The 10,827-nt window shown below is 39.3% G+C and overlaps 1 protein-coding gene across 1 annotated transcript in view; it reads right to left on the reverse strand.

Moving 5' to 3' along the window:
- LOC122564611 (tetratricopeptide repeat protein 16-like) overlaps positions 1-10,827 on the reverse strand; it is a 38,055-nt gene that overhangs the window by 16,168 nt on the left and 11,060 nt on the right. Inside the window, exons 6-9 of the mRNA XM_043719700.1 lie at positions 9,575-9,675; positions 8,435-8,564; positions 5,799-6,013; positions 2,501-2,834 (exon numbers count right to left, since the gene is read on the reverse strand). Coding sequence (XP_043575635.1) covers positions 2,501-2,834; positions 5,799-6,013; positions 8,435-8,564; positions 9,575-9,675 — 780 coding nt within the window. The remainder of the gene's footprint in view (positions 1-2,500; positions 2,835-5,798; positions 6,014-8,434; positions 8,565-9,574; positions 9,676-10,827) is intronic.

Consider the following 10,827-nt stretch of genomic DNA (forward strand, 5'->3'; position numbering starts at 1 on the left):
TGGAACAGCACAGCAGGTCAGGCAGCATCCAGGGCACAGGAGATTCGACGTTTCGGGCACAGGCCCTTCTTCAGGAAACTATGATACTAACCATAGAATGCTCCTGAGCAAGGAAGGTATCAGAGGCATGACAATTAGAAAGAGAAGTCATCTGAGGTAGTTTCAAAACATTTTCCGTATGCCTCCCCCCCACCACCAACTCCCTTCCCCTCCAAGATCACCTTTAAATCCTCTCACCAAACTTACTCGTCTCTTTACCTTCCTTCTGAGGTGGACTAAAAGCAGCTTCAGGAGGAAGGTGACAAGATCAGATTAAATATAATGTTGACAAAAGTGAGACATTACATTTTGGGAGAAGGAAGAATTCTTCTGAGGAGAATTGTGTAAAACCAAGAAAGACAACAAGCCACATAAGGAGATATCAAGGTCAACAATATAGGGATTTAGGAAGAGTCTTAAAGGAGAAAAGCCAGGTGGAGAGGCAGAGAGATGTGAGGAGAGAATTTCAGATCTTAGGACCAAAGCAAATGGGGGTGCAGTCACTAACAATGGGGCAATTATGATTGCACGAGAGGACAGAATTAGAGATTTTCAGAAATCTCAGATGGTTGTCAGGCTGGAGGAGTTAACAAAAATATGGAAGCTGGGGTTTGCTTAGAGAAAGGCATTATAGCCAATAATTTGTTTAGAATTATTACCGTTCTGCATTTGTCCTCTATACACTTTTTTAAACGCATGATATCATAACATATTCAACTTCCAGAAAACTGTATTTGAAACCTTATATCAACTCTTGCCATTTTATAACTTTTACCATTTAGTCTATATTTATTTTCTGTTCTTCTTCCTTCTCCCAAAATGTAATGTCTCACTTTTGTCAACATTATATTTAATCTGATCTTGTCACCTTCCTCCTGAAGCTGCTTTTAGTCCACCTCAGAAGGAAGGTAAAGAGACGAGTAAGTTTGGTGAGAGGATTTAAAGGTGATCTTGGAGGGGAAGGGAGTTGGTGGGGGGGGGGGGGGGAGGCATACGGAAAATGTTTTGAAACTACCTCAGATGACTTCTCTTTCTAATTGTCATGCCTCTGATACCTTCCTTGCTCAGGAGCATTCTATGGTTAGTATCATGGGGAGTTGGGATCAATGCCAATTTCATCCAGTGTGGGACAGTATTCTAGCAGTATTCGAACCTAGATGTGGGTGGGTGAGGTGGGATTAAGGGGCTTGGCACACAATTGCAGCAACAGGCACAAACCAGGACCCAATGCTATACTAAGATGGTTAATGGTAACATGAACTGATGGGGCAAGAATAAGGCCACACTTTTATGGAAAAGACTGCCTTCAAGTTTTATTTGCAGATAGCAAGTTAATAAACTTCTTTACTGTGTGAAAGAACACACTCTGTAAATAAAACAAATCTGACACACCCATTCTTATGGAAAACTGATAAAAGTACATCTGTGGGACCAATTTAAATCCATAATCTAATCTTGAGATTCAGATGATTAGAGTTTATTGGCAGTTCATATTAGCATTTGTGTCTCTTTATTGAATTTGCTGTTATCATCAAATTTCAATTATTTAATGTTTAATTATTACCTTCCTAGAAAGGCGACTTTATAGAAGTTTATAACATAATGAAGAGTATGGATAGTTAATGGTAGTTGGCTTTTCACTAGGATGGGGGATTTCAAGACCAGTGGGACACACATTTAATGTGAGAGGAGAGAGAATTAAAAAAGACGTGATGGGCAAACTTTTTACACAAGAGGGTGGTTCACATGTGGAATGAACTTCCTAAAAACAGGCTGGATGTGGGTACAACTACAACTTTCTAAAGACATTTGGATAAGTACATGACTAGGAAAGGTTTGGAGAAATATGGGCCAGGAGCAGACAGGTGGGATTAGTTTAAATTGGGATTATGATTGGACCAATCATAATCTAGTTTCGTGCTGTATGACTCTATGACACAATGTGCAAATACTCACAGAACACTTTAAAATTAAGTATAGAACACATTCTAAATATTGCAATGCTACAAAAATTCAATATACTATTATCTATATGAGCCAAATGCAAAGGACTGTTAGGAGTAACAGGAACATGTTTGGATGGATTTTTAATTGCTTAAATGAGGTTCATTAAATGTTTTGCATTCCATTCATTTTAGATCTCCTAATATTTAGTAATAAAAGTAATTAGGTGGTAGTGCAATATATTTCATTTTGATTTTTGTGTATGGTAGTTATTGCTATTTTTTACAGCCTTACAACTAAATTAATTTCATCTGTGTAGAAATAGCCTTTGAGATAAACAAACTGGCATTGTCTTCAGAAAACGTTAAAATGATTGAAAGTAACAAACTAACATTTTGACAAAATGGAATTTGGTCACTGCTATTTGTGAGACTCACCAGTGGAAACAGTACTCTCCTTACAATAGGCTGACAAATCAAGAGTTTGATCTTTAACGTAACTCTGCTTCTTATTTAGTGTATGCTGAAACAGTTAATGAAATCTGTGCAGTTGCAGATCCCTGCAAGCAATACTCTTCCTTAGAGCAAGTGTCATCATCCTTACCCCCTCGGTTGATGTACAGCCCCTTTTGCTGCTTTTCTCCCCTAATACACAGGTTTAAGAGAGTAATCGCCTCTTCAAAAAACCCTTTGTGGTAGCAGTGCACTGCAAAGTCATTGTATGTTAGAAGGAGTTGTTTCTGAGTCTCCAGGTAGATATCACTCTCCTTTGTCTTACTTAATTTGTCCAAGATGAAGAGGTAGTCATCAATAGCAGCATTAAAATTCTTGAATTTCCTATACAGGGTTCCCCTGAGGTTTGAAAGCAGAATAGAATTAAGAATGAGAAAATGCAAAAGACAGATTTTAAGAAAAATAACAATATGGAATGAGACTGTTGATTATAACGTACAAAATGTAAAAAGTTTTGAATTAGATTCCAGATCCCAACCAACATTAGTGTAATGTTTATTGAAAATGGAAAGGAGAGAGAAATTCAAGAAAATTACAATCATTGCAGAAGTGGTACTGAGCAAATTGTTGGAGCTGCAAACCAAAAGTTCTCACTCTTGATGGACTTCAGCCTAGGGCCTTAAAAGACGTGGCTAGTGAAACATTGATGCATTAGTTTTAATTCTCCAATATTCTTTAGAATCTGTGAATGTTGCATTCAACTGGAAAATAATGAAAGCAACTTCTTTAGCTCAAAGGAAAAAAATAAAAATTAAGATTGTTAGCATTATGCCTGTCTTAGATAAGATTTTAGGAACTGTTACTAAAGACTTTATAGTCTGGCACTTCGAAAAGTTCAAGGTGATCAGGCAGAGTCAATGTGATTCTGTGAAAGAGAAACCATGTTTGGCCAATTTATTGGAGGTTCTTGAATATGTACCGTGTGCTGGTGATAAAGGGAAGCAACAAATGTACTGTGCTTAGTTTTCCAGAAGGGATTTAATAAGGTACCGTGTCAAAGATTAGCAAGAAAAGCTCATTGTGTATGGGGTAGCATATTGGTTTGGATAGAAAATTGGCTAGCTAAAGGTAGAGCAGTGGTCATGTCTCTAGCTTAGTAATCCAGGGTCCCAGCTTAATGTTCTGGATAATATGGGTTTGAGCAATTCTCACTGGTGAGGCAGGTTCAAGGGGCTGAGTGGCCTGCTTCTTCTTGTAATTTGTGTGTTCATATAAATTTATACATTGATAATTTCCAGTAATTAAGGGAATCCATAAGCACAGATATTGGATGCAATTGATGTTGGCTTAGTGGAGTAGGAACTGTTGTACCAAAGGTTGGATTTCAACTGAGAATTTATGGAAATCATAACTTTGTTCCGAAGACATTAATATTAGACATCCCAAGTTAAAACACTGTTGGATCCAAAATTCAGAGCTAAGGATATTAATTTTCTAACATTGAATTTTATGTTCAATTCTTGAAATAAATGTATTATTGGAATTATTTTGATGGCCCAGGAGAATTTCCTAGGAGTAATTTTCACCAACAATCTGTCTTAGTCTATCCACGTTGATGTTATCGTCGAGAAAACACACCAACACCTCTACTTCCTCTGAAGGCAAAGGAAATTTGACATGTCCACAATGACTCTTACCAATTTCTACAGATGCACCATAGAAAACATCCTATCCGGATGCTTCACAGCTTGGTATTGCAACTGCTCTTCGCAAGACCACGAGAAATTACAGAGAGCTGTGAAAGCAGCCTAGTCCATCACAGAAACTAGCCTTCCTACGCTGTCTACATTTCCTGCTGCCTCAGGAAAGCAACTCCTCCCACCCCTGTTATACTCTCTTCCAACCTCTTCCATTGAGCAGAAGATATAAAGGTTTGAGAAGTATCAACAGATTCAAGAATGGTTTCTTCCCCACTGTTACAAGTCTTATGAACAGACCTCTTTTATATTAGAGTTGATCTTTCTCTACAGCTGTAACACAACATTTTATTCTATCACCCCGAGGACTTACGTAAGATGTGAGTTGGCTCTGTAGCACACAAATCAATATTGTTCAATGTACATGTGACAATAATAAATCAAATCAAAAATCAAAATATATACTGATCAATGATTCACTGTGTCAGTTAGGTTAGCTGGTTCAATTCCTGATGTGTGTTATGAGCTGGGCTGTGTATGGGTGCTGCAGGGAGCACTTACCATTTACTTCAAATTCCCTCTGAACTAGGAATGGTTCTCATTCTTGATCACTATTGCCTGACACAATTTGAAACTATCTTTGTCAAAGTTTGGGAAGGACTGAATAGTCATTGTTCGCAATCCTCTCAGTATCAAGTAGACTGCTCACGTAGACTGAGACGGCTCCCACAGTGACTTCGCTAAGGATTGTAGACATATTCCTAAGTGAGAGAAACTAGAAACTATGGGGGAACAAAGATAGTTGACAGTCCAATTACGCAGACCATTTAGCACTAGGAGATGGGTACAAGGAGTTCATCTCCTGATTCTCCAAATTCTGTTCATTATTTTGGACCATCAGAAGTGTGATTTAATGCTTGCCATTTGCCTGGATAAGTACAGCTTCACAAAACTTAAGAGGCGTGCTTGGTCAAATCCACCTACGACCTTTAACAGTCACTCCCTCACCACAGACACTCAACGGTAATGATGTGTATCACCTACAAGGTCACATGCAGCAACTCAATTTGGCTCCCTTGATAGCAGCTTTCAGACTCAGGACTGTTACTATCTGAATAGAAAAAGGGCAGCAGGATGGTGAGAAAACACACCTGCAAGATTCCCTCCAAGCCATGCACTATCCTGATTAGGAACTATGTGCCCATTCTATTATAGTTATTGCATCAAAATCCTCAAACTCCCTTTTTAACAGTTCTGAGGCTGTACTGGCATTGCAGCAGTTCAGGAAGGCAGTTCATCACTACCTTCTCCAGAGCATATCCGTAGGGATTGACAATCAGAGGGCTAGCCAGGGATACTCACATCCCATGAATGAATAAGGAAAGATAAAATGTAAATGTAGAAGAGGAAATATGATTTACTGGCCTGAATAGGAATGTTTAATATCTATGTTGTTTATTTTCCCATGACAAGTATAAAGTATATTCTGATGTATTTCTTCCTAATTTCATTGATCAATGATCTGGGTTATATATATTTTTAGCGTTAAAACATCAAACCTCATTAACCTTTTATGACACATTTATGAATTTATACTCTGAACACATGATTGAATAAACAAACTTATTGCTTTAACTGACTCCTTGCATGCTATTGATGGTTGTACCTGAAGACAAAATAGTCTACTTTATTGGGGTTATTGTCGATAGCTTCATTGATGTTGTCCAGTGCACTCTTTAAGTTGCCAATCAGGGATTTGTTAATCGCTCGCATCTTTGCTTCTTCAGCTCTACTCACCAGAGTAGCCATTAGTGATAATGCCTCCTGATGGGTCGGATCCAAAGCCAGGGCACTACTAACATCTTGATAACAATTAGCTATCTGTTGTCAGGCAGATTAGGAAAAAAAATCACATTTCATATGAATGAAACAATAAACGTAATCCAGAGGTAACAAGTGTTAAAAAAAACTCCGGCCAAGATGAACACATGGAGTTTCAAAAAAACAGGAGTAGACTATTCAGCCCATCGAGCCTGTTCCACTTTTCAACGTGATCACGGCTGAACAGCATCTTAACTCTTTCTACCTGCCTTGGCTCCATATTCCTTAATAGAATTTAAATTCCGTCAATTAAAGCAAAATAAAATGTTAGCTTCATTAACAATGATCATGAAATTTCTGGATTGTTGTAAAAAAAATTCTTGGAGAGCAGAGAAACACTGTTCTCCTTACCCAGTCGGGCCAACACACGACATGAGTCCAGACCCACAGTAAGTGATCGGCTCCTCACTGCCCTCTGAAATGGTCCAGCCAAGCCACCTAGTCATAGCAAGCTAGCATAGAAAAATCATCCACTGTGGGTGTACCATTGAAGTACATGGACTGTGGTGGCTGAGAATTAGCTCATGGTTATATTCTCACGGGCAATCAGGAGCAGGCGATAAATGCTGCTGTCACCGGTGATGGCTGTGCCCCAAAACAAATATATAAAAATAGCTTTGGTTAGCAAGTTTTTATCAATCTCAGATTTGAAGTGATTAGTCAAACTAGCATCTACCTTTTTTCTCTCCAGAGATGCATTGTGTGAAGAAATAGTTTCTAACTCATGGGAAACAGATGAAAATGATAGGAAACATGAATATATTGAGGAGTAGCAAAGATTATACACTCTACATAATATGACACTATAATACAATGAATTCCATATTTGCACCTGCTCATCAATTTGCTAAAGCTACAGAATTTTGAAAATTAGAAAAGAAATCATTCCAAAATCAAATTAGAAGTGTGATTCAAGGAGTTTACTAGTGTCACATTTGTGATATACCACTTTTCCTACTTGATTTTCCATATGTATAAAGTTCAAAATAATTTTATCCCTTTATTGTTAATGTGAAGTTGTTGCATCTTAAATATTAAAAAGGAAGCTATCCAATAATTCATTGCTCTCTTTCTTCATTTATGGCAACATTAAAGAGGATCTTTTACTTTCTCAACTGTGATTTTTCTCCGCCTGTTTGTGTTGGTAACTGAGAAGCTAAGTAAGTGACCTACTTGCAGGATATCATCCCTGCCGAGGAACTGCACAACACTGACAAGACACAACATTTCTCTGATTACCTCCACTTTAACTTGAAGGAGCTGTGAGGCCTTTGTTAGTCTATCACCTCAGGATTGCAGCTGTGACTAATTTAAGAGTGTGGTAGTGGACATTCCCCTCTCCTCCCGATGATTAATGTCAGATTAAAGCACACATCTGACACCATTTGTGTCATGATTAAGGTCATCTGGTCAGAGACCTCCAGGTGCCCCTTCTTGCATAACAACACACTTTCCTCTAAGAAAAACCACCACAGTCTGTCCAATCTCTCTTCATAACTGAAACTCTGCAGCCCAGGTAAATTTCCTCTGCACCCTCTCTAGTGCAATTACATCCCTCACATCCCTCCTATAATGTGGATTCCATGGGACGGGGTGGGGTTGCAGTGTTGCTGAGGGCATCCATTCCCACTATTGTACCGCTCGCTTGACCACAGAGTGCCTCATAGGATGGGGGAGTCCACTGGGAGGATGCTAGGATTGATCTGCTTCACTGCCCATGCAGCAGCTGGGGAAATGAGCCCTTCTCTCTCCCCATGAATATGCTGATGGGGCGGGAAGAGGTCCTTAATTGGCCAATTGAAATTCTGGCCCCCATTTTGACATCATCTCAAATCATGACTAAAACAATGACCAGCCTGCAGAGACTATAGGCAATTGACAAAAGGACCAGAAGCAACATAAGGACAGAGTGTAATGAGTGAGTAGGATTCGGAATGCACCGTCTGATTCGGTGGTGATTACAGAGTCAATACTGGCCTTCAAAATGAAATTGGATAAATAATTAAAGGGGAAAACATTGCAGAGATATAAAGAAGAGTGGGAAATAGAACTAACTGAACTATTTGAAAGAGCCAGAAAATGACCTCCTTCTGTCCTGTAGCATTTTATGGTTCTGTATGATTTGATTTTAACTTTTTTTTTTCTAAAACCTACAGTCATTTTTTGCTTTCCTCCTGTTTAATGTGTTCATTATGCACTGGGCTTTTTTGGAGGAACAAAATAGATCACACAAAACCTAAAAACAGTTTGTCTACACAAATGATTGTTTTGGTTGTAATTTTTAATGCAAAGCTGCACCGAATGTAATAAACCCTAAAACAACCTCTGTAACTACTTTTTGCAGAGAGGTGAAGGTAAGAAACATAAAAGGACACCAAGACTAACGACATTAAACTTTAAGATGTAGTGCACTATATTTACTTGGTTAAAATGATCGTGCAGTCTGGCACGAAGAATATAGAGCTCAGGATTGGTCTTTACATTCTCAAGTTGTTCGTTGACCAGTTGAAGAGAATCTTCAAGTCTTCCCAATGCAATCAAGGCCTCGACACTGGAAAACAAAGGATATAATGTTTTACTCTGTTCATTAACATTATACATGTTTGTATTTCCAATGGATGAGCACACAAACCCTATGTGTGATAGCCCCACAAATAAACAGCTTGCCACTATGGTTCAGGCCTACCATCAAGCAGCAGTCGCTTCAACGAGATATTGAAACTGTATCTCAGCATGATCTGAAAATCTGCACCTGGAAATCGAGGGGCAGCCCTGCCCCAAATGGAAAACTTCTGCCTTTGCACTTGAATTCCTGGTGCATCTATCCTTTATGTTAATTGGGTAGTCACACACACACACACATTTCCTAATATCCTGGCCCTGCTTTATGAATTCTAGACTAAACTCTATGGTCTCACAGAGTCATTATTCAGTTTTCTGAAGCAATTGGGAGCAAGTCTTTGAAAGATGGATCATGTGTCCTGAATTTAAGGTTAGGCATTGATTTGAAGCTCTCTTCTTTTGTGGCAAGTATAGGAGAAATCAGGTGATGGGTTCTGAAATTTGTTTACTGCGAAAGCCCAGTATTGTGTTTCTAAAGCTCAGTGTCAAGTCACATGCCAAGTCTATGGTCTCTGCTTTCAAGGTAGTTATGCTGGAACACATATTTGGCTGCAACGTTTCTTTAAAGTACCTTATTACTATAATCCTCATCTGCACAGAAGGTAAAATGTTATCCATTCATTTACAGAACCCCAACTAACATCACACTTCTCTACATGATTAACTATTCTTACTGAAACGTGAAACAATAGATTTCTTGATATGACAAAAGGTCATGACATGCTTAATACTGAATAACATAGTAGTATCTAAACCTGGGAAACATAAAACAATTCATTGCACGAGCTTTATGCTGGTTGAAGGCATTATGGTGGTCAGTCTTTATACTATGTCCAGACAACAATGGTAGTATCTTAGTTTTGGTCACATTGTCTGCTTGTGATGAAGCAGGGACACCCTGAGTATGATTTCTGGAGGAAAATACACATGATGAATCACCTTCGCATGTGGTAATGATGATTTTCAAGTTGCATCTCCGAAGCTTGCACAAAAACCTCTAAGGCATCCATATATAATTTCATTTCAAAAAGACTTTGACCCTGCAGTAAAAAAGACAATCAGAACTAGGCAAGATTATTAGAACAAATTTCCAATGGTGAAAACCTCATACAGTAACATGGAAAGAAAGTCCTAAATCTTGTTTTACAATTTACATCTTTATCCTTTCATTTGTTTCCCATCCTGAATTACCCTTGACCTGAGAGGCTTGCATGTCCAGCTAAGAGTCAACCATTTCCGTCACATGTAGGTCAGATGGAGTAAAGATGGCAGGTTTTACCTTTAAAGGACAATACTGAACTGGATTGATTTTTACCAGTGCTTACTGTCATGGTCACCATCAGTGATACAAGCTTAACATTGCAGATTTTATTAACTAAATTCAAATTTCACCAGCTGCCATGATGGAATTTGAAACCATGTCCCCAAGGCAAGACACCTGGCTCATTGGGTTACTAGCCCAGCAACATTACCACTCCACCATCATCTCCCATGTCCTAGTAGGTGCCACAGCCCCAGAGGGCAAATGTGCTGCTCTCTGATTAGACAAGGACAGCTAGTGGTAAGGGATGAGGTCGAGAAGGCAGGGCTTCGTGGTGACCATAAGACCACTAGACATAGGAGTGGAAGTAAGGCCATTCGGCCCATCGAGTCCACTCACAGCTAGTGGTAAGGGATGAGGTCGAGAAGGCAGGGCTTCGTGGTGACCATAAGACCACTAGACATAGGAGTGGAAGTAAGGCCATTCGGCCCATCGAGTCCACTCCGCCATTCAATCATGGCTGATGGGATTTTCAACTCCACTTACCCGCATTCTCCCCGAAGCCCTTAATTCCTTTTGACATCAAGAATTTATCAATCTCTGCCTTGAAGACATTTAGCGTCCTGGACTCCACTGCACTCCACGGCAATAAATTCTACAGACCCACCACTCTCTGGCTGAAGAAATGTCTCCGCATTTCTGTTCTGAATTTACCCCCTCTAATTCTAAGGCTGTGTCCATGGGTCCTAGTCTCCTCGCCTAACGGAAACAATTTCCTAGCGTCCACCCTCTCCAAGCCATGTATTATCTTGTAAGTTTCTATTAGATCTCCCCTTAATCTTCTAAACTCCAATGAATACAATCCCAGGATCCTCAGCCGTTCCTCATATGTTAGACCTACCATTCCAGGGACCATCCGTGTGAATCTCCG

The sequence above is a fragment of the Chiloscyllium plagiosum genome, chromosome 30, assembly GCF_004010195.1.
Source record: "Chiloscyllium plagiosum isolate BGI_BamShark_2017 chromosome 30, ASM401019v2, whole genome shotgun sequence".
Taxonomy (NCBI): domain Eukaryota; kingdom Metazoa; phylum Chordata; class Chondrichthyes; order Orectolobiformes; family Hemiscylliidae; genus Chiloscyllium; species Chiloscyllium plagiosum.